Raw genomic sequence first — 23,921 nt, 5'->3', positions numbered from 1 at the left:
GTATAGATGAAGAAACCCAAAGGGTATAGACAAAGGAAAAAGAAAAACCCGCACCACCAGCTGACTCTCTCTTGGCCCCTCGTCCCCTTTTTTGAAACCGCTTAAATAAAAATTTAGAAACCAAATCCCAACGCCATGATGCGATGATGCTTGCAGAGCCAACCCCCACCACCCCGCGGCTAACAATACAATACAACTGAACAAAGAAACCAAAACAACAAAACAAAATATGTGTAAAACGTCAAGACCAACCCAAACCAAAAAATAAAAAAAAAAAATAAAAAAAAATAAAACAAATAAATAAATAAGTAAAAAATAAGATAGAAAAAGCCAGTCAAAAATGAGAGTGCCCTCCCGACCATCCATATCGTATACCCTTAGAACAGCGAATGTAACCCAATTATTTCCTCCATTCCATCATGATCCTACCTTCCCATCACCATCACCATCACCATCACCATCATCATCATCATCACTACCATGGTGAGAATAAACGCAGTCCACCATCCCGTCACCCATAAACCTCCTCTCCAATGCCTCCGCAACCCGCCATCTCCGTTCCCCTCCTTCCACTTCTTTCTTAGCAGAGACGGTGAGAACGTTCACAACCCCTCCCACAGTCTCAATCCCGCCTTGTGCAGCCCGATTCACCCCACCCGCACCAATCCCCCTATTCTCCGATAGACCACCCCGCCATGGCCCCTCGCATCGTCCCACACCCGCCCGACGTGTCTTCGACATACCCCGTGCTAGGACGAGTCGGTCCAACAGCGCGGGGAGATCGGCTGCGTTGTCGAGGGCGGACAAAACGTCGGTTGCCTCGAGCAGAGCAGAGATCGCGAAGAAGGGCGGGGCCATCGCTGATGTGCTGTGCCGGGCGATGGTGCAAATAATCTCAAGTAGGCGGTTTTGCGTACTCGCGGGCGGTTCGGGCGTGTTGATTTCGTAGAGTTGACGACAAAAAACAAGGATCGGGTCATGGCCAAACGAAAGACCATGTGCATGAGGATGAGCGGTCCGCAGTCTTCTACGAGGACGGCCTCGAGGTTGGTCCGGGTGAGGTGAAGGAGCGGAGGGAGAGAGGGAGGATTCCCACCGTGAAAGGAGCGAGACCATGCGGCGGTGGAAGTCAGTAAAGTTGGATAATTCGGGAGGGGTGTTGCGGTGCGAAATGCTGTAGATCGTGGACATGACCTCCCCCCAGAGGACAGTCACCTAGACGATGAAGCCCAGGCTTCCGATTTCGACTCCAGTCTGCGGAGCGGACAGGCTCGGGTGAAAACACGGGGGCTGCCGCGTCGCCTCCGCCGGGCAAGCGGATAAAGATATCCTCCTTATTAATGATGGCGACTCGCGCAGGGAACAACCCGTTCAGCCGCTCCAGAAGGAAATACAGCCAGAATGTCCTGTTCCTGCACTCTGCGGAGCCGCCTCGGGTCAGACCGTAAGGAAAATCGTTAATGTCCGATCCACAGACTGATCCAGCTCCAGGGTTAGCTGCAAACACGTCGCGACCAAAATCGCCCTGCTCGTCATGTCATCTGCGTCGCCAGGTCGCGACACAGCCAGATAATAGATGGCGAGCACGATCCTCGCGTGGACAAGCTATAACGAGAGGGCGGCCGTGTGCTCGGTCCCGTAACACGCCACCTGTGAGTGCTTGTGTGCGACGCTCCGGGCCCCGGGGCCGGCGAGGGTGCTATACACGAGCATCAGGTCTCCTGGAAATTTCTTGTGAGCGCTGATCTTGAGCCACGCCATGAAGGCCTTTTCGGGGAGGAAGCTCAGGGCCGCGGCATCCGTGTGGACAAAGAGGGAGGATGTTGTTGGTTACAGATGGGGTTGTCAGACACATACGGGTCGGTTTGCCAGACTCGGCACAGGACGTCCTCGTGGATACGAGGTAGAGACTCTGGTTGCCGCCATGGGAGAGAGGTCCGCGCTGCGTCCGACGTCGGCGCCATCGGGGGCATCGGCGATCGCGTTCCGGCCGTCGGGCTGTAATGGTCGTAACCTACGCGGGCCCGCTTCAGGGGCCCGGCGCTGGTCTGATCGGGGCTTGCCGGCCGGAGCGTCGTCCGGGGCGAGACCGACTCGCTCGAGTGGCTGTTTCTTGCTAGGTCCGTTGACGGTCTTACCATTCCCCCGAGTCGCCGTATGTCTTCGGGCTCGGCAGGCGGGGTCGACGGAGATGTGTTATGGCCGCCCCGCGGGCTATAGCATGACGTCGAACGTTAGAGAACTCAAATGTATCGCAAATTTTCCCCCCTCCCCCACCAACCAAAACAACTTACGCATTTTTGAACTTGCAGACGCGGCCAAACTTTTCGCACTGCACGCACCGCGGGTAGTCGGGCTCGCACTTGATCTTCTTCTCGCGGCAGGTGATGCAAGCAATAGCCAATCTCTTTCTCGGCTTCCCGGCCTTGGTTACACCCCAGTGCGCATTGACGGCTTCTCCATCAATCACCGTCTTGCAGTGGCTCCCGTCGTCGTAAAAGTAGCACATGCCCTCGCCGGGCACTTCGGCCGCCCGGACGAACCGGGGCAGAAAGTGCGTCCCCGTCCAGATCTTCGGCCCCAACCCATCCTTCGACGGCGCGCTCTCCGAGCCGACGCTGCTGGTCGGCGTTGCGGGGGGGTTGTGCACCGGCGTCTGCGGCGCCAGTGGATCCGGGAACTCCGGCCTTCGACCCTCGTCTTGGCCGGACCTTGACAAGTGGGCAGGGTACCTATCCACACTCGCCGGTTTGTAAAGCTGGGGCTGCGGGCGGCTGCCCAGCGAGTACTCGCGGCTCGCTTCCTGCCGCAGCGTCCACTGACTTCCCGGACTGTAGTCCGGGCGGCTTTCCGGCTTTTGCGGTTCTGATCGTGGCTGGGGTGAGAGCGGCCCTGGAAAGACCCGCGAGAGCGGCGGGATCTGCGAACGGTCCTGAAACCTCGGGTCCAGTACGCTTCGAGGCTGCGATGTGGACGATGTCGTCGGGGGCGGAAAGTATGAAGATGACCCTGTGAATGGACGGTCGAGTGGTGAGTGGGATGCCGAGTACGTGCCCGGGCGGTCAGAGAAAGGCGGATGGAGCGGATGGGAGGCGGGCCCGAAGAGGCTGCTCAGCGACGGAAGCTGTTGTCGCGGTGCAGACTGGTCAGAAGAGCCATCTCCGCGGGCTGGTATTTCCTCCGGCCCCTTGCCAGACGACATGTCGCTTGCCTTGACGGTCGGGTCATAGTTGGACATAGGCGGGGACGGAGGAGCGGGCGGGTTCCAAGACCTCTCCTCGGACTGCCTGGAGGGAAACGAGGCCGAGTCTGGGGTGAGGATCTCGGGAGGGGTATCTGGTATGGCCAAGCGGAATCGAGGTTCGAAGTAGGACGCAAACCCCATTGAGAAGGCTGTCGGTGCGACCCGAGCGAGTTGTGGTCTGTGTCTGTGTCTACGTCTGTGTCATGACCTTCCCGGCAGTGACAAGACGGCCAAGGAAAGGGATGTCCAGGTTTTGCCGACAGACACACACGCACACACGCAGAGGCACACGCACGAACATACACGCACACACGCGCGTACACAGACACTCAACTCACTCACACGCAGAAAGGAGTGCAAGCGGTTTCGCAGCAGGCCAGAGGCTCGAGGGTGACCGACAGCTAGATATTTCGCCCGGGTAAAGGTGTGCACAAGAGGCGCAGTCGACTCGGGTCCTCCGTTCAGAGCAGCATGCCGCCAAGGCCCAGCAAGGAGGAAGCGTATCGATCCCCGGATAATTGAACAATAACGGCGAGATGCACAGGCGATCTGTTGGCGGTCTCAAAGCGCCCGGGGGGGTCGTAGCGGAGCAGGGGCCAGGTCGACCAGGTGCAGCAGGCAATGTACTAGTGCAAGGTTGCCGTGCGTCGGGAACAGTTTTTTTGCTCGAGAAAAGGGTGGTCAGGAGGGACGGGAGGGCTGAGAGGGCTACCTTGGTCCGTATGTATGTATGGAAATGTATGTGGAGAGGCGAACGAGATCGGGTATTTGGGCTGTGTATGCCGGTCTAATGCTGCACGTCAACAGAACACGCCGGGCCTTCTGTCGGCCACACTTTTGTCGACAGATGGACCGACTTTTGAGGAGAGCTTCGCCCCGGACGGGGAACCCAAAGTACACTTGTTCATAGCGTTTGCGGGTCATACGGCTAGCGTAGGCCAGCCCGGCCTGTTGGATGGCTGCCCATCAGTCTCCAGAAGCACGCGTAGCGGGCCCCGTTGTCGTGCTGCCTTTTGCGGGAGGATGGGTGTTCCTAGTCTCCCACGTAACTAATTCCAGTACCCCCTGTGGGCCACCCTTGGAGCCACACTTCAGCAGGGAAACCAAACGTTGGCTCCAAGGCCGTGGCTCTCGGCAGTGCGGCATGGCGTTGCGCTCCAGATGCTGCATGCAGTGGCGAGCGAAAAGGGAAGGGAGAGTGGCCTGGCCACCCGGGCGCCTGAGATGGTGCGGTTTACGAAGTTGTGGTAATGACAGTAAAACGTAATAACAAGCCGCCTAACGGAACCAAAGCCCAACGGGCTTGCCCTTTTCATCCCATTTGCCTGCCCGAAGCTGTCTTGCATGGGCTGGCCATCCTGGTGGCTTGGGGGACAAGGAGGGATTCGGGGAGGGGGGTAAAGGGTGGGGGGTGTTCCGAGCGCTTGTGTAAGCCGGGCAAGGGTGCGACCCCTTAACCTTGGCCCTTGCTTCCTATGAGGCGCGTTCGAAGGTGGCGGAGCGGTGGTTAATAGGATGGACGGCTACCACGAGGCAAAGAGGGTTCGGGAAGATAAGAGGCTGGAAGGGAAGTGTGTGATGGACCGGGACTGCCAGCCAAGGGACAGGGACAGGGGTCCCAGCGAGGGGCCGCCGCGGATTGCAGCCGCCAAGATGAAGAACAGTGAACGGCGTTGGCCAGATCGGGAAGACGAGCTGTGATATGGGATCATGGCTGGCATCGTGGGGAGTTCGAGGGTTGCTCCCTCGACCGTATCACCTTTTTTTTTTCTTTTTTTTTTTTTTTCTTTTTTCCAGGCAGCGGGAAAAGGCTGGAATGGTCCCAATGCCAAGGGGTGGAGAGAAGACGGAAGTGCTAAGTTAGAGCTCCTAGCAGCCTCGCGCAGCTCAGGGCGGCCGGGCAGCCGTCCCGCATGGTTACCACCTGTTGTTCTGGAACTCCTGTCTGGTCCCCCGATGCGAGGGCACCACGCGGCGCAGGGCGACTCAGCCGGTGCAACTCTGTCTCCTTTGCCTGGATTCCCAGCGTAAGGAAGAGGGACAGGCGAGCGACTTGCCCGAAGGAGAGCGTGCCGAGCCAGAGAGGGTTACAGCGAGGTACCCGCTCGCCAGACTGACGCCGCTGATGGAACGCTGGCTGATGGGCCACCGTCCTTCGAGGCCGGACTGTACGTGTACTGTAGTGTGCACTGCACTCTAAGACAGTCTCGGCAACAAAGACCAGCGGGACAGCGCGGCGCGACGGATAGGCTCATCGGGATCTCGTAACCGTATCGGAGAGGCCCTATGCTCGCGCCACAACCCCACGACGGGATTGCTGCGATGACGACGAGCGACGGGTTGGCTAGGTACAGTACAGTACGGTACACAACACCACACTCGAACTCCGTTCCGCTAAAAAGCGAGGCAAATGGAAGTCGGAATTTTGGAACGGCGAGATTTAGGCGGGGCTCCCGGGATGCGGGCAGGCATTGACAACGTGGGAACGGCATGGTTTTCCTCGTTCCTTCGGCCTGATGAATTACCTGATCCCTTTCTCGCTCCTTCCTTTTTCCTTTCAGGCTGCACAAGTATTCAAGGTTCGAGCTTCCCTTTTCTCTTTGGCAGTCTGATCCTGCGCAGTAGCATGACCAAGCCCGGTAATGAAACTATCCCAGCGCGCCAAGAGGCTCAGGAGCCCGCTCCTTGGCCTCTCGCAGCGCGCCTACTGTGACGGGGCGCTCAGGCGGTAATAACAATAATAAATACGCGGTAAGACAGCGGGACAAACTGGCCGGTAATCCCGTGCCCCGGGACGGCTCGGAGGCTCGCTCGTATCTGGGCTGGGGCGGTGCCAGGTAATAATGCGCTCTGCCCTACCGTCCACCACCTGTAATTACCTACGAACTGTATGTGCACAAAATAGGTGCTTGCACAGCATGACCATAGGGCGGCACCGCGTCAACAGCCGGCTCGAGGGATCGCCTGTTCCTCGCCTCCCGGGCGCATCAGGTGCCTGCCCCGCGCTTGACATGAATGCCGATTCCCATCCAAATCAATTTGCGGGCAGGGTAATGAAACTAAACCCGCAGACTTGCATAGAACACAGCAGGAACACAGTGTGCGCGTGTACGTAGGTGTGCTGTGTGAGCGACCAAGCGTGTATGTGTACGTGAGTATCGGAGTGTATACACTTATATATATATATATGTGTGTGTGTGTGTGTGTGGATGTGGTGTGTGCGTGTATGTCTCAAAACCTCTCCATGTGTCCCGTGCGAGGGGCTACCATGACGAGAGGCTAATAAGGACGGGTCCCTCGGCAATGTCATTGTTAGCTCGATCCCAAGGCCCTGGTATGCGTGGTGTGGGACGGTTTTCCCTTCCCAACACAGTGCGCCGAGATCAACACGCGACCTGGACACTCGGAAGAGGGGCGCCGGCAACGCTCAGACTTCATCTCCCTCTCTTCCGTCCAAGAATTCTCCACCATTTCTTCATCTCGCCATCTCGTCATGACGCATGAAGGATCGCTGGCGCCCGCCCATCGCTTCGCCCAAACGCCACTACCGGCTAGCCTGGACGCCATCACTATCACGGCTTGCTGTGTGCTGCTGCCAAGGCGAGATTGCAGGAGCTGAGCAGCTCCAGCAACAGCCGAAGTCTGACGCACGTGGGTTCGCGGCGACAATCACAAGCCTTTGCTGCTGTTGATTTTCTTTTTTTTATTCTTATTTTGTTTGTTTGTTTGTTTCTTTTCTCAAATACCGACGCCCATTCTGAGATACCGGGAGGTGGATGCAGCGGAAATGTCGAACGACAGCCAGCTCCACCGGTCAGGCCATTGTCGGGAACCAGCACAAGGAATGGTGGATGCTAGAGGGCCGGCTCTGCTGTTCTTGCTGGCTTTGACAACTCCATACGCTTGGTTGCCCTGCGGCAATCATCCGAAATTCGACTGACAATGGTTAATTTGGCCGTTTCCCCGTCCTGGAGGACCTGCATGCAACGCCCTAGAAACCGGCACGCCGGCCGTGCATTGCTGGACCAGCCAGTATATTACTTTGGTATATATTGCCTGCGTACATGGCAGAACCAACAACGCCAGAAACGGGTTCATCCGTCACAGCCCGGCCTGCGAGGCAGATCTGCCGGAGGGATGTTGTGCGAGCTTCCATCCGCGGCCGTCGGCCCGGGGAGCGGTAGGCCCCAACCTTTGGCGATGCTCTGGGATGGCGTCTTCACTGTAAGATGGGGAGCAACCAAAGCCAGCAGGCAAGCAATCGAGTGAACAGGCTCGCTGAGACACAACTGATGCGCTCCCCCTCGGCCGGCGCATCCAAACGTCTCGCCGACGGATGAAGGGATACTCCGAAAATGGCTGGCTGCATGGCACTATCTGGGCTTCCGGAAGCCCTGGAATTTCCGGCCTCCAAGAGATGGTTCGACTTTTCCGCGCCTCCGGGCGTGGGCGTGGGCGTCTAATCTGGCCTGGAGACCTCTGCTCTGCTCCGGTATTCAACAGCCGGCTCAAGACCGGGCGTCAGCGGAATCTGAGCGCTCACTACCGACGCCAATGGCCGTCCAATGCCAATACGATGCCCAGCCCCTTGCACCGATGGAGGTGCCAAGGCGCCAAGACCAGCGAAAGCCCAACAAGGTAGCAAAGTCCGGCGGAAGAACGACCGATTTGAGTAAAAGGTAAACAAGGGGAAACATCGCCGAACGACTGTGCTCGACAGGCAACCGTCGACAAGGACATCATCTGATTCTCGCCTTGGCGGAATGGACACAAGCTCGAGGGTTGATCGATGTCAGGTTCAGCTAGCTCCCATATGTCGTGAGACGCCGCTCCTTGGTAGGAGAAAAGAGACCTTGTACAAAGTCAAGTTCGTCTGATATTTTTGATCCTCGGCCACCTGTTGATGATTGGCCCGCCACGCCGAACGAGTAGTCCGGTCATCAGCCTGCCGTGCAACTCGACCATCGGAGAGTTTCTGCTCTCGCGTGTGCGAGACGCCATTCGATCTGCTCCGTTGCCGAAAGAAACCCAATCGACGCTAGCGTTAGTGTCGCGTACGCTACCCAGCTCTTGCTAGTCAGCGGAACACAGATCGCTCGTGCGCCGTGAATCATCCCACTATTTCCGCTTTGGTGTCAAGGCGGGAATTGCAAGGTTCAAGCCTAGCATTGGACATGGACCAGGGAGATCCCAGTCTCTCGAGAACAAAAAAAACCAGCATTGGGGTTAAACCTATCGGGGGCCTTTTACGTGAATCCTTGCTGAGCAATCCATGCTATGCGGTACGTTGACGGAGGGCCAACCGAATAAATAGGGTGTTCAATAACCCCTTGGAGAAGGATAACGCGAAACGCATCCTGCGTCTTCTGGACAGTTCAGGTGAGTATATTCGGCCAAAGGTAAGCAAGGTCCCTGTACTGCGTATCCGGAAGTCGAACATGCTCGCCTCGCAGTCAACGGACGAACCCGGTTGATGAAGGTTGCAGAGTTGGATGGATGGATCCGACCTTTTCCATTCGTGGAATCTCCTGCATCGAAGGACATTGTTGGCCCTAATCCTTTGTACCCCCCATGTCCTGCTCTTAGCGTCCCTCTCCAGACGTCTTCCAAGGCTCCTTCGCGGCAGTTCACGCACTTGGTCTCCACAAAAACTGGGCATCCTTCATGGATGGGATCCGTCTCCCTTTCCCCAGATCGGGGGAGACAATGAGTGAGGACAGGGAAGCAGGAAAACAAAAATCCCCCTTTCACTTCCCCAAAATAGGTAAGCCTAACCTTAACACTCCCCATACTCCGCCAAGACCGCGAATACCAATTTCCAAACATCCGGCTCATGGGAGCTCGCTGACATAGACATGCGTCTTATAATCTGTATCTACTTTCTCTCAAGGCGACTGTCACAGTTTGAGGTTGAATTCGTGCCGCTGCGGCTGTGCGGCGCCTCTGCACGATATCCTGTGTAAAAAGTCAACTGCAGAAACCGGGGACGGAAGGCGGCGCCTTTGGCCAGATCTCGTTTCGTGGTGTGCTTCGAGAGAATTCTACGTAGTAAACATGACGCATCCTTGCGGCGCCGAAACGACCGCTACGACGCTACGAGAAACTAGCTTCCCGCTTACCGCCTACTATTACTTTTTGTAACCTGTTAATCTTTCCCCACTCTCCTAGGATCGTTCGACGTGCGCCGGCTATGGAGTCGGGTAACGTGCAGTACGGATGGCCAGTTTGTTCGGACTTCAGGTTCGCCGGCCTGTATACGACTCTGGGCCGTCAAGGACATCAGGGGTAAGTAATTGGTCTTTGATCGCCTAGGCCTGTTCACGGGGAGTTCGTCGGAAAAGAAGAAAGAAGGGGAGTGTTGGTAGGTACACACCATCAACAACAACAGCAGCAGAACAGCCGTCAAGATAAATACAGCCAAGACTCGGCTGATTGGAATTAAAAGGCCCTGGTTTGGTTTGTCGATGGTAATGCGGTGATGCGGCGGCAAAACTCGCGTGTGTATCCCACCCTTCCACCCTTCCACCCACACACACACCCACACATAAACACTCAAGCACCCACACCAAAGCAGCCAAGAGGAGAAAAGAAAAAGGAAAAGCACACAACACACATCCACACACACCACAGATGCCGGAGTATTGAGGAGGAGGTGGGAGCGCCAAGTGCAGATCTGAGTTCCATCAGTGCTAGGGTTTGTTAGGCGAGCCCACCAAAATCACTAATCAAGATCCGGTGGAGTTACATAGGGGATGGTGCTGGGATCCTTCGTTAGTCTACCCCGTCCTCATTCATCCATTCCGTCCTCCCTTCCGTCCTTCATTCCTAATGGGCATGTGTAATGTAGTGCAGTCGTGGTGTGTCGTGTTGTGGTGCCGTGTCATGTCATGTCATGTCGTGCCGTGCTGTGCTGTGGTGCGTTGTCTTTGTCTTGTGTCGAGAGCGTACACATGTACTGTCTCCATCCAAGGCGGCACCACACACACTATTTTCCATGCGAGGTAAAGCCGGTGTCCGGATCGACAAGACACCAGATCCGGAAAAGGGGGAGAGGTGGGGGGGGGGAGGGTGTTAGCCGTCATTTACTGCGTACTCTAATTGGAGTTGAGGATCCGAACCGGAGAAATCCAGAAAGCTCATACTCGGAACCGGAAGCACATTACGGGACCGGGTTAGAGTTGCAATTTGCAACGCTGAAGACACGGTTTTGGGACCATAGCGAGCTTAGTCGGGGTATCTTATTGCTGGGGGGGGGGGAGCTGCCAGCAGTGTTGTGTTGTTGTAATTGGTATTTTACCAGACGGAAGCAGCGAAATTCCACGTGTAATGGATCCCTCCAATTCTGGACGGGAGGTCCAATATTGTGACGCTTCGACCTGCGCCAGTCGCCGTCACACGTACGTGTATGTCATGCGAGTTGTAGGGACGTGCCGCGGTCTGCAGCGTAACATTTTCCCTGCCCCTGGTTGTGTTTACTGGCTGCTGGGCAATCAACATCGAACGGGGTTTTGAGTAGATCCTACCAACCATGACGGAAAATCATGCATCGAGTCTGCTTGCTCTGCAATAATGGGCAAGGAACCGTGATAAGATCGACGTTTTGTATGCTGGGCCGTGCAGTTGGGTCGGTTTCCCCGTGCAGCACTCGGTGCGCAAGCATGCTCAGCTTGTGTACGAAGTAACACGGGAGCCCGGTTTGTTTAGCGGTCGGGTCTGGTTATGGTTTTCTTGGGTAATGTAATACGACCCTCGCTGTTCGGATGAAATGCGCTCTCCGTCAAGAACAAAAAGGCCGCCCCCTCGTGTTGGATCTTCGTTTTGAACCGACACCCCGACACCCACATGAGCTCGACTGCCGAAACCCCGCTGTCCCCAGAGTGGAGTCCAATCCAATAAGATGAGGAGCACGGGACTTCTTGGTCAAACCCACACACCGACCCTTGCTGCTGAAAGGAATGCTTGCGTGAGAGCCCGGCATCTTCAGACGAATGAGCCGACGACCTGCTTGTCAGCGTTGCGTCAAGGCTTCCCGAGGCCAGTGGCTTGGCGGACAAGGGGGCCTTCAGCCTTTGGCCTTCTAGAATTACCGTTTCGGTACAAGACTCGTTCCACGTTTTAGCAGTGCCCGCACAAACAAAACCCTGGCCGGCTTGCTGCGTGGTCGAGGATTCGCTGACCGGCTTCCGCTGCTAGTGGGGTTCAGCGGGAGAGGCGTTTTTCGCCATTCCCGACACGTCTCAACGCATCTTCTGATGGCCGACGCGAAAGGCAGACGTCCATTCGGTGGCAGCAGCGGCGGCAGCAGCAGCAGCAGTAGCCAACAGGGGCGCTGAGCGCAGGCGGCACGAAAGCCCCGAGAGACAGAAACGAGGCACCAGGTGGTACTTGCAATGGGGAGATCGCCGCTACCAATGCCGCCGTTTAGCGTGTTGATCCAGTGTGGATGTGCGCCAATGCGGGCATAGTAGGCGGTGGACGAATAAGACGAGCACGGAGCCGAGTGCTACGCTTTGTGCCATCGTCCGGTTCGTGGTGGGGTTCGCCGGCGCCTGCATCGCGTCTCAAGTGTTTCCTTGCAGACTCCTTGGCTGCATCGAGTAAACAGAGGAGCTAGTGTAGTGTAGAGACATCGTTGCAAGGCGGCCGGCGAGTCGTCAGACGGAAAGCGGCCAACGAAACCTAAACGAACCCAGAGTTGCCCTCCCCGCCGTACGACTGCCGTGATAGGCTGTCCCCGGTGTCATCACGGAACGGCGATCGTATCGAGACATGGTAGACATTTGCGAAAGCGAAACGGCAGCTAGGCTCGATCTGTCTAAGGGCGCACCCTATTTTTAGGACCCGGCCGGCACGGCTCTGTGATTCTGATCTGCCATAGTAGTCGGCGTGTTGTGCGACGTGGGTGAGTCGAAAGTGGGTTTCTTGACCGAAGAGCTTGCCGGCTCCGTCGTGTTGGCCTGTCCTTGACAATTGCGATCATGGCCACAGAATTTGCCAACATCCAAGACAGACAGAGATACGCGCAGAGATGGACAAACCCATTCACTGAACGTTGCAGGTTCCCGACCCCAGTCCCAATGGCCGAGCAGTCGGCGACTCAACCAAAAACCGGAAATGCATGTGCCTCGGCGACCCTTGATTCCCTGAACGGGCGGCATCATCGGCTGTCCGTGCCCTGAGAGGCGTGGAGGTTCTTGCTCCTGCGGCAGAAGGACGAAAAAGCGTTGGGGCTCTTGACCCTCGTTTCTTGCGCGTTCGCGCCGCAATCCTCTCCCACCCCCCGCCCCCCCGCTCAGGGTCTCAGAAGGTTGCGAGCGGCACGCCGGGGCACAGCAAATTGACAGCTTGCTGCTGCGTTGGTAGCAAATCACGTCGGTTCTCGCCCGGCGCCTGATGCTTGTCCCGGGCAATATCGAAGCGGCAATTAGCCTGTTCACATGGAGCGGACCTGCAGAGGATGTGACCTGGTCAGCTCTGGCCTGAAAATTCCCAGCTGTCGCCTCGGCAGGGATGCCATTGGACATGATTGCGCCGCATCATGCATTGCGCTCGGCATTCCGCTCCGTGAAGGTGAAGGCGTGCCCCAGCTCAACGGTGTGCACCCCTGTCTTACACCTCCAACTTTTCCTCTCCACCAGTTTCTTGGCCGCTGCTCTCGGGCCACATTCCCCAATCCCTTCGTTCGATCGTCTTTGGAGTTCCTCTGACGGCACTTCCAGCCTTCGTTCCGTGCCCGCTACCCAGCGCCCCGCGGGCCTGTTCAGGACGGACAGCTACGTGTGAACGCTAGCGCACGTCTTACCCACCAGAGTTGGGACGAAGGAAGCGGGGGAGACAGCAAAGGGCTCCCGTGTTGTTTTTACCCCCAATCGTGACGCTGCAGGAGCAATACCGACGCAATTTCGCTCTGCATTGGCTCACAGAAGCCAGCAGCAGAAATCGCCAGCTCGGCAGGAGGTCCGTTTCCGTCGGACATGGGGCCTCGGAGTAGCGTTGGACGAACCCGACGTTCCTGCAGGATCGGTTGTTTTCCAGTGTTTCTTCCCACAGCGTCCCCCTCTGCCCAGCGCAGATGAATTGGCCACCAATTCACTCGCGGCAGTCAGAAATGCAGAGGGTCGATTCGCACATCATCACGAGGACCAGCCTTGCCCCTCTAAACACTATCGCATCCCGTCCGGGCTTCTAATAAAAGAAGCTGGGCCGCGCCCCGGATCTGGGGATGAGCCGGCCACGCCGGCAGAGCTGGCCCGTCCGCCGGCCTTAACACAAAGCCGTTAAGACCCAGCCCGGATCTCCCCTTCGCTTCCGTACCAACCTTATCTGAAAGCGATTGCCATCATCCGAGATAACATGATGGCATACCCAGACTGGGCAATCAAGCCAAAGTCTGGTTCCTCATGCGGTAGACTCCACGGTGGGATGCCGGAACCTCGCCTCGTTCGGCTTCCCTTCATTGACCGTTTGGCGCATGTGTATCTCCCTCAAGGTTACGACGGAATTCAATAGTTGCGGGATTGTTGCCCGCTTCCGGGGGCCGCTACAACGGGGCTGTGAGACGGTCTCTGCAGCTCGATGCGGCGAGCTTAGCGGAAACGCCGCTGAGGGAAAGGCGGCATGCTTAGCGATGCCGTCAATGGGTGCACCATGTACAAGCATATGCAATCTCGGCAGCCCGCGCGCATAAAGTGACATCCTCGGTAGACATATTGCCATGGTGAGGGGACATTGTACGCGATTGTCCAAGGTCTGTGTCGATAACGGATTCCCGGTTTGGGACCAATACGGAACTTCGTGCAACACCGCTCCGCTCCGACTTGTCACCGGCGCTGGAAGCCGGACTACTACCTTAGTCTGGGTAGAAAGTGGCCTGAAAATAGACACCAATCCCGAGCGACCCTTCAAGTCCCTTCGTCAGAGTGGTGTCAATATGCTCAAGACAGCATTGCATTTGGCCAAGAGTCTGGCATCAAGACACCCACGTTAACGAGGCCGCTCTACAATATCGGCGGCACCCAAATAATATCGTGCCCAGATTGTGGTTGTCCAGGCAGAATCCGGGTCCCTGGGGCAGTCTCAGGCAATGCTCGTGATTGCTCTCTCTCTGGCCGTCGTTCACTCAACATGCGGTGACAAGAGTTCGGCCAGTCTCGGCGTTCGAGGCAATGTAGGGGCCGAATCTCGAGATGCATCGTCTGTTTCCCTCACACCCGCCCCAGCATGGGGTTGCTCATGAAACGCCTTGAGGCGGCACGAGCAGTGCTGAAGTTTCTGGCGCTGGACTGCCCACATGGTGTTCTTTCTGGCAGGCGTTTCCTGAAAAGATTTACGGCCGCGGCGGCGGCGGTGTCGTCGTCGTCCTCATCGTCGTCCTCGCCGTCGCCGTCTTCACGACCGTGTTTGCAACATTGTTTGTCCTGGGATCCTTAGGCAGACATTCAAGGGGTACGTTGTATCAATCCGTTGAGGGAATGTCAGGCTAATGCAGCGAGGAGTGGATCAATCCTTATCGGCTCTTTTTCCCGTCGATTTCTTGTCCCAACACACCGTTTTGCCCACCTCTGGGTACCCGATGCTGGCCGTTGGCCGGTCGGCGGTCCTGTAGTGGCCCAAGGGCCGATTCGTGTTGGAACAGGTCTTCTGAGGAGCAGGGTCTTCGTGCCCGGTAGCTCGGAAACGGGCCGTTTTGATGTGTAACTGTATGTGGGAATGCAAACCCAGATGGAGGCAATACGCATTTTTACTGTTCCAGCTGCACGAAAAGCGCCGAGAGCCCCCCGAATGCTCGGTGCATCGGCGGTTCTGTGGACGCCGTGGCCGTGGTAAGGCCGCTAGAAACACCGCCCCTGGAAAGGCCCTTTCCCCTTCTGCCGAGCGCTTCCAGAACACCTTCGCTCTGGCGCATGGTGTCGAGCGAGAGACACATGCCTCGGGAATAAGCTCGTTGAAGACCTTAGTCAAACCACCAACATAAGTCGGCGGGATGGATGGCGCTAAGATTTTTGGGCCCGTGATTGGACCGGGTCTAGACTCCTACTGGGAGTTGAAGGCCCGTCTTTCCACCACTAGTTCTGTCAAATGCGCCGGCAGTCTGATCACTCATGAGACGCATGTGCCCGGGAAGGATGACGATGACTGTCTTGCCTCTGCAATCATGCCCTTGTGACCATCCCGCACATCCTCGACTCTCGCGCCCGCGGGGAGAGACCTAAGGCACCTCTACATTGGTTGTGCGGTTGCAGGCATGAGCGGCGCTTGCTGCTGCGTCTCTCACAGTGAACCAAATTTTGTTGTTGGCCACCTGGACAGCCCAATTGCCTCCAGCCAGTCGAACACGAAATAATCGCCGATCTGATGCAACGACGTGGCGAAGTGGCATTGTTGCAAAGCTTATTGCATGTTTGCTATGCCCGAATACAGAGGCGTGGGTAGCTTGTTGGGGATTCAACGAGGTGATCTTGAATGATATTGGATGGATTGGCTCAAACAGCGTCTATATGCGCTTCAAACAGTTACTAGGATTCGAAGGAGTTGAATGCTTGCGCCACCTGTCCGAGTCTCATCCATTAGGCAAGGAAATTATGCCTTCAGAAGAGGTTGCTCTCCAGTGTTGGGAGCCAGAACCAAGAGTTGGCAGGACTGCCGCTTCCTTCCGATCCCTTATTCAGTACCTAGGTCCAAGCCTTGCTCTGAGCGTCATAATATCCATCGTATGCCAAATGACCAACAGTGAGTAGAGGATCCCGGGGCGCTGACGTGGTCTCTTACGGTCTCTTACATCCCGCGTCGACTCGCACTTTCAGGTGTGGAATCCGGCCCTCTCGCTTACTGAGGCTGACACTTTGCGGAAGGCTTCGCATGTATAGTGGCCGGGATGGCTGCCACCAGGTAGGTGATCGAGCGGCTCGTCCAAACGTACTGGGTGGTGGCCGAGATGGACCATGGCTTGTAGTATGTCAACTCAGGCTGTAGGCATTGTTGCCATGTGGCCACCACAGCCTCCGTCCGAACCGCTGAGGATGCGCAGCGCGTTACATGCTAGCCCATAGCCCAACAACGGGGCTAGTTAGGGCGGCGATTTCAGCAGAGGCGGTGTTGAAGATTTGGTTGCTACGAGCATCAACGGACAGGTCATGCGCATTGTTCTCCGCTTCCAATCTCTCCTAGCCCGTCCCGTCCCGCAATGGACGAAGTTCCGTTGTGTACCCTGCTCTCGTCGGCCATCCGGTTTCGAGGGTACACATCGGGACCAGATGTCGGGGCCAAAATGAGCTCATCGGCTGCCCAAGCCAGCCTTCCTTGAGGGGTCGGCCAAGGGCTCGTGATGAAGTATGTCTCGGTTGATGCCTACGCGGCCACGGAGCAGCGTCGACTGTCATCCTCTTGCAGGAGGAGTGGGCGCATCCACATCGTGGGCGTACGGTCAATCGGACCAAACGGCGCTTCCTAGCCCGTGCCTGGCTTGCTGGTCAAGATCCAGTCCCAAGTCTTTAGCGATGCCCATTGGCGCTGCAGAAGTGTCGAGACAAGTAGTCTGTTCACCCTGTTTGGTTAGCGCTGTGAGACGACAGAACGACAGTCGCTGGCATGGGTACGACTCCTATAAGATAACGACGGGGCCCTGCAGCGAACCGCATGTATGCCTCTCAGTTGATTATCACGAGACGGTTGCCGACCCGTCCGTAGTGCAAGCCTATCTCATAGGAGTTGGCAAGCTCACTCTGCACAGGCTCCGCAGCATCTACCCAGTTCCTGATCAAAGAACACACAACCAGTAAATTGCCCTCGACAAGCCACGAGGAGGTTTGCGACTGACATTGCATGACAAGATACTCGACATCTATAAATTTGGGTCGTCAGGTGAGTTTAGCAGGGAATCGCAAGCGACACCATGGGACTGTAGATACTTTTGTCTTTTTGCAAGTCAGCGGCGGCGATGGCAAGGTTGGATCACGAGAAGAGATGCTTCGGCTGGAGGCAGGATTTGACGCTGCCACGAGAAATTGTAGATGGAACCATTCATACGAAGAACATGTCGTTCATCCCTCATTCGTTTTGCAGCTCGTAGTATGGTAGCTGTGGGGTGGAAAATAGCCTTGGACAATCCGCTATCAAAGGAGTTCATGTTGATGGGGCCAGCTGCTGCCAGCTGTTACCAACTGCAGCTGTTATCTGAAACTCCGGGCCGCGTTGGTTTCAAGAATCTGAATCTGTCGGCAGATTGGGACCAGGTCCGACAGGTCCGCAATTCTAGGCCCGCCCAACGATCAATTGCATGCTGGCGGACCGAGCCGGGAACTCGACATCGACTCCGGAATTTTTACAAGCCCAGCCCGATTCGGCATCGGCTGTCCGTCTTCCATATTTTGCAGAGTCTGTCCTGGGCAATTGACTTCGACGAATGGCCCATTGGTGAAAACGAGACACTACAGTTCCAAATTCCCATCGTCACCCCTTTCCGCTGCCTTCGCGGCCGCTTGCCCCCGAACGAGAACTCGACACACGACGACCTTGGGCAGCCCTCGCCAGCAGGATGGGGTGGCTGACCACTCTGTTGGGGTACCTCACCCCGGCATTCCTCATACTCTCGCCGCTGCTCTCGTACAGCGACCAGGCCTACTCCATGTATCGAACGAGGTCCAGTGCCGGTTTCTCTCTGGACATTCCGCTCATTATGCTCGTCGCCTCGCTGCTCAGGTTGGTCGTGGTCAATTCCAAAACGGTTCCCCACGCGGCGCGCATACTTACGCACGCTCTAGGATATTCTACTTTCCCGGGGCGCGATACGACCCTGCCCTACTCGTCCAATCTTTCGTCATGGTGTTTATGCAGATGGTTCTCCTGAAAATCGCACTGGACAACCGGCCGGCGCCGTATTCGAAGGGAGGCGACGCGGCGACGCCGTTCGCTCGGGTGCACGAGACACAACGACCGTTCAATTTCTGGCAGTGGAGGTCGCCGAAACCGTGAGTCTGCCAGGCGAGTACATGAGCAGAAACCGCGAGGGCTGACATCCGGAGTAGATATTGGCACTTCCTTCTGTCCCTGTTCGTTGGTCTGATGGTCTGCGAGTTACTGCTCGCGCCCGCCGCGTCGGTTTACCAGTCGTATTCTTCCATGATCGGCGTCATCGGCCTCTCAGTCGAGGCCATGCTGCCAGTTCCTCAGATCATAGCGAACGGGCGATCTCGATCCTGCAAGGGATTCCGTTTTTCGGTCCTGGCCAGCTGGCTGATCGGTGACAGCATGAAGATTTTCTGGTTCTTCACCTCGTCGACATCGATCCCTTTAGCCTTCAAGGTCTGCGGCTGTTTCCAGGCTGCTTGCGACTCGTTCTTGGGTGTCCAGTATCTGATGTATGGTGACGGAGAGGCGGCCCTGAAGAGCCCCCACCGCCCTTCCAGCTGGTCTCACGAGCTTCAGGCAAACGGCTTCAGCACGTCGAGTGTGCTCGAGACACCGCCGGACCGGAGGACCTCAACAACAGAAAGAAAAATATGAGTGTAAACTCTGTATGAAGTGTATAATTACGGTGCTGGATAGACATAAAATCATAATAGAGCTTTCCGACAAACCAGTGCAGAACCCATCCTGGTGTAGACCAATAAGCAGTTTGCAGTGAGCTACGAGGGTGGCCCGTGTGGACTGGCAATGGAATTGCAGGGGTGAGAAGTCTCGCGAGAGCTGCCAAAGACTGTGAACTACTGTTAGTGGGCTACCCCCAGCCACACAATGCCCATCCGAGCACGGTACCATAAGTAAAGAGAAATGGTTATATACAGTGACTGTTTGGTGCTCTGATGCTTGGTATATTTTATAACGCGTTCATATTGCCCAAAGACGCAAATGGACGCGAGATTCCACGCTATGCGACGCGGCATGAGCAGGTCCAGTACTAACCGAGGCACACATTGGATCGCCTTGGAACCGAGGCGGCCAGGGTCTCTCGACGCCCCAGCCCGGCAACCAATTTCTCCATCTCTCAACCTCAATTGCGAGGCCGAAAGTTACTGTCTGCTATCACCAACTGTCCAAGCGTCACGTCTGCTTCAACCAGCTGTCCGAAAATACCCTGATTCAACATACTACCTATGCAATAAACCTACCTTATGCTGTGCAGTCTTGGCTGTGGATAGCTGTGTCCTCCCCCTGCACCTGGCTATATGGGCTGGGCTGAGGAGGACAGCACACTTGGGAAACACGTCTGTCGAGACTAAGTGAGACTTTATTACTTAGTCACTCAGGTGAGTAGAGTCTCCTCAGTCCTTTGTGTTAACCCCAGTATCGGGTTATGCGTTTGGTTGCCCGGCAACCCATGGTCGCAAACCCCTGAATGACCAGACGTCAATGTTCTCATCCTGCTTTCTGAGTCTTCTTTCAACCCCCTTTGCCTCGATACAACATTTTCCCGATCAATTTCTATCGTCGTTATGTGCAAGACATTCTTCCTCATTTCACGCAGGGGGAGGCGTCTAGATGCTCGAGCTCGAGCAGCTTAAGCCCCCGTAAATTTGTTCTGATGCCCCTATCCCGTTTTCAGGGAGGGCGTCAGATACAACTCAGTCCTCAGTACAGCTTCACAACCCATTGCACCATGCCTGAAAGTCTGAGCAGCTATTTCTTATATCAAAGCCCCTTACAAATTGTTCTGCAGTTCTCCTATGACGGCAGGCACCATCACACTTTTCCCGTCCCATTCCAACTTTGTCAGAGCATGTGCGTGGCTCTGAGTACACATCACTGGCAAGTCCCGAGCCCTTTTCAATGCTGTTTACATGGCAGTGAATTTTCATGCCTCCTGTCACACTTGCCTTTCTCCGACAACCTGGCAGCTGCCCCCGAGTCAGTCATCTCGGCCTCGCCCCAGCAGGTTGAACCGGTGTGATGACAATTTTCTCAGCGTTCCTGTCCTCCAGTTGCATCTCTCGCTTTTGTACAAGTGAATGCGGTTCCGTGGCTGACCTGGAGACACGCAGCAACATTCACCCCCTACGATCTGAATGACCTGCGGCTTGACAAGCTGTGGCTGCGCAACCACCAACACGCGGCTGAACAGTTATCAACACGCAGACCCGCTTGTTGTCCCCACGGTCATTTATTCGGCGGACCTGCAACTTCCCTAATCCTCCTTTCTTTCCCTCCCGCATCACGAGTCACTCATCTTGGCCGCCTGTTCTTTTTCTGCCACCATCCAGAACTTTGCATCCATCCTCCCAGTCACGATCTACCAGTACGTATATCGCCTTTCCTTCTAACTACGCTACTGTGACGGTGGCGGTCTGGGCGTGGTCAACGGGTCGATAGCTCTCTCTGGTCGCTTCCACGAAACTCAGGTTTGAAAATGGCCTCAGTTTTCATCGTCCTTGATCACGTCGACGTCCAGTCTCCCTTTGTCACATCCCGCTTGGACACAAGTTTAGGTCGCTCCTACTGAAGCATCCGGATCTGCCTGATCTGGATTTTTGGTTGAGGCTCCTCCGTCCTGGTTTCCCAGACTCTCCCCGATGCTGCAAACTAAGAATTGGGGGCGTCTAGGTTCCTTTAGCCTGGCAGTATCCCACCGCGAATCCCTGCGAGACCACTGGAACGCGCTTGCAGCTGCCTTTCATTTGTAGTCCGCGGTATTTGCGGCTACCCTGTCTTTTGCCGCTGTTTACGTAGTAGCCGGACCGCTAACCTCAAGACCACAGTCCAAGCCTTGACCAGCATCCTGGGCAGAACCTTTACTTGAGCAGCAACCGATCACCCCGGGAAGATGCCGCCCACGACCAACTTTAAGACCTATGAGGCCCAGGCCCGTCTTCTGGCCGCCCTAATCGCGTCGCTTGACGACAAGCGACTCGACTACAAGAGTAAGTGAACCCTCCAAGCTTCGACATACCTCATCCCCCCCCCCTCTACTCCTACTTCTTGAGCTGTTTCTCTCGTTACTCTGGTCTTCCCTACTCTGTTCGTCGACATCTTGGTGGAGCCGGGGCCGGCCGGGGTGGTGAGAGAGATGGTACTCGAGGGGTGCCCCTCATCGTGTATCCCGTCATAACTTGTGCGGGAGACTGGAAACTGATGGCTTGTCCCAAAACGCCCCAGAGATTGCACAGTGCTTTGGCGGTGGTGCGACTCATGCAGCCATCGAACACCGTTTCCGGCCGATCAAGCTTCAGGCTGAGTTCATCCGGTCCTTGCTTGACGCCGGCGGAGACCCCGGCGACTACGCCATTTGGGACATTAAGACCAAAGACAGTACGACACATCATTGCCCTCTTCAAGATCTCCAATATATATTAGACACACAGCGCCCTCTTGACCAACGATGGGTAGCTTTGCTGACGTCTCGTTCACCACAGAAATTCAACAGCACTTTGGGTCCAGCACCCCAGATGGCATCGCCTTTCAGTTCCGCGCCGTAAAGCAAGGTGCGAATGTCCTCAAGAATGCAGTCGAGAAAGGAAACGATCCCGTCTCGGCGTTTTCCGACTACATCGGTGGCAATGGCTCGAGCGTCCCCGCGACACCTACGCATCACGCTCCGGGCTCGGCTAAGCGGGGCAGGACGACGAAGACCGCCGTCTCCGGTGGCGGTACCCCCGCTAGCAAGCGCCGGAAGGCTGTTCAGATCAAGCCGGAGCCCGATTTTGATGACACTGACTCGCCAGAAGTTGACTATGACGAGCTAGACCAGTCTCCGACTCGCAATGTCACCAAAGTCAAGCGCACCCCGCGGAAGAACCCGCAGGAGCTGGTTCCCAGATCGGCCTGGGCTAAGCCTGTCCCGGGCTCCGCCACTGGCGCCGGCGCTGCCACCCCTCGTTCCGGTCCGGCTCCCGTCACCCCTGTGCCTACGACATCGTCGTATTCCGGTGCCGCTCCTTCTACCTCTGCAGCCTCGACGTCTACCTTCAACCAGGGCACCGCCCACTCCCCGCACCCCGCCATGAACTACTTCCCCTTCACGGGCACGAGCACCGCCGCCGCCACCGCCGCCACTCTAAACACCATCCCCGCTCCTGCCGCTGCCCCTTATGCCACTCTGCACAGCAACAATAACAACAGCGTCACTGGTATGCATCACCACCAGCAGCACCACTACATTTATGGCACAACCCTTCCCACCACAGACATCAACATACTAAACACACCATACTACACAGGCACGGGCATAAACACGAACACCCCGTCGTTCATCGACATGACCACCGCCAGCAGCAGCCCTTCCGCCGACACGCCCACTAACAACACCACCAACAACTACCTGAACTACGCTAGCAACAACGAGTCGACCTCCGCGTCCGCCTCGGAAGCGCCGACCCCGCAGGCCACGAACATGCCCATGTCCATGTCCATGTCCATGTCGTCCGCCCCGGCGGCAGGAATGCATTCCTTCAAGACGGAGGAGAGCTTCTTCTCCACCGAGACTGCTCACCTCGGTGGTGGTGGCGGCAGTAGCGAGAATGACGTCGCGGCGGGAAGCTTTGGGTTCACCGACGAGGAGGAGGCGCTGTATGCGGGAGATGTGGACTTTAACGTTGATGCCGAGTGGGATGCGGGTGACTGCTGAAAAGATCCCCCCGCCTGCTTCAGGTTTCACTGCCCTCTCAATCTGGAAGAGAGAATACGACGACGGGGTTTTTTACTTAGGAAGTCGGTTTCTGGTTTAGGCTCGACTTCGTCGACATGACTTCGGCTGTCGGTTTTTTTCGGTGGACTTGGTCGTTGCCTAGTCTTCTCTCTTTTACTTCTTCTTTTCCTTTTTTTCTCTTGTTGTTCTCTCGGCTGCTGGGGATTATCACAGCGTTGAGGTGGGTTGGGTCCGGATTCGAGACTGGCTTTGACTCAGGCACCCCGGGATCCATTGATCTATCCCGCAGATCCTGCAGCTATCGCCTTTACCCTCGTCACCCACCCTCTACCCCTCTCGACTCGAGCCTCTCAGTCCCTTCGACATAGCATTGGTGTCCCACATAAACTTGGCACACCGTGCCTCGTACTTCCATTACCCCGGCGGTCATTGGGTTCGGCGTTGGGTTCAGCTTGGGCGGCACATACCATACCCACTTTGCACAGCACAGTCGGCTGTCTCGTCCGCTGCTTTTCTTTTTTTTTTCGTTTCAGGGCCGGGAAGATTCATACTATATCACGCGGGGGGGGGGGGGATAATTTGCTGCTGGCGATACCTCGATTGAGAACATAGTCAGGGTCTCGATTTGCTGTCTAGAGGTCCATGTATACTAGGCCAACCCCGTTGAGTAATCAAAAACAAAAACAAAACTTCATAAACTTTCTCACCTCTGTATGGTTGGATCGATGATGTTTGCCTCTGCTCTCCCAGTCTCCGTAGAGCTACCCAGGGACGGCTTGCGATCAACCGCACTACTTGGAACAGGATTCAAAATTCTGGGATGTGAGAGAGTAAGACCGGGGTTGGCATTGTCTCTGGGGAATCCTAGCATATATCTTGAACCCCCGGTACTATGGCATTGCCCTTGCACCGGGGTTGTACAGGCTACTCTTCTGCTCGCAGGGACTGCGCTCTAATTTGATGTCATTCTGGCATTCCACATCATTCACCCTTATCGCGCGCCCCCTCCCGACGTATAGTTACCATCCGATAACCCTACAGCAGAACATTGTGTTTGGGTAGACTGTTTTATCGTTGTAGAAACTACAGTACTACACTTAC

General features: G+C 56.1%; 3 protein-coding genes across 3 annotated transcripts; 2 read left to right on the top strand and 1 right to left on the bottom strand.

The window, feature by feature from the left end:
- Positions 1 to 1,699: 1,699 nt before the first annotated feature.
- On the bottom strand, positions 1,700 to 3,385 carry MFIFM68171_04407 (Glucose transport transcription regulator RGT1; the record flags this gene model as incomplete). The annotated part of the gene is made up of 3 exons (XM_071059827.1): positions 1,700 to 1,721; positions 1,858 to 2,214; positions 2,295 to 3,385. 3 exons carry the CDS (start codon positions 3,383 to 3,385, stop codon positions 1,700 to 1,702), a joined length of 1,470 nt encoding a protein of 489 aa, XP_070915928.1.
- Positions 3,386 to 17,777: 14,392 nt separating this feature from the next.
- MFIFM68171_04406 (PQ loop repeat protein) lies at positions 17,778 to 18,745 on the top strand (the record flags this gene model as incomplete). The annotated part of the gene is made up of 3 exons (XM_071059826.1): positions 17,778 to 17,941; positions 18,004 to 18,210; positions 18,268 to 18,745. 3 exons carry the CDS (start codon positions 17,778 to 17,780, stop codon positions 18,743 to 18,745), a joined length of 849 nt encoding a protein of 282 aa, XP_070915927.1.
- A 2,254-nt stretch (positions 18,746 to 20,999) lies between these two features.
- Positions 21,000 to 22,799, top strand: MFIFM68171_04405 (uncharacterized protein; the record flags this gene model as incomplete). The annotated part of the gene is made up of 3 exons (XM_071059825.1): positions 21,000 to 21,096; positions 21,332 to 21,484; positions 21,589 to 22,799. 3 exons carry the CDS (start codon positions 21,000 to 21,002, stop codon positions 22,797 to 22,799), a joined length of 1,461 nt encoding a protein of 486 aa, XP_070915926.1.
- Positions 22,800 to 23,921: the final 1,122 nt, after the last annotated feature.

This window comes from Madurella fahalii (assembly GCF_045866475.1).
Source record: "Madurella fahalii IFM 68171 DNA, scaffold_2, whole genome shotgun sequence".
Lineage (NCBI taxonomy): Eukaryota > Fungi > Ascomycota > Sordariomycetes > Sordariales > Madurella > Madurella fahalii.
This window is presented reverse-complemented; position numbering and strand designations above follow the sequence as displayed.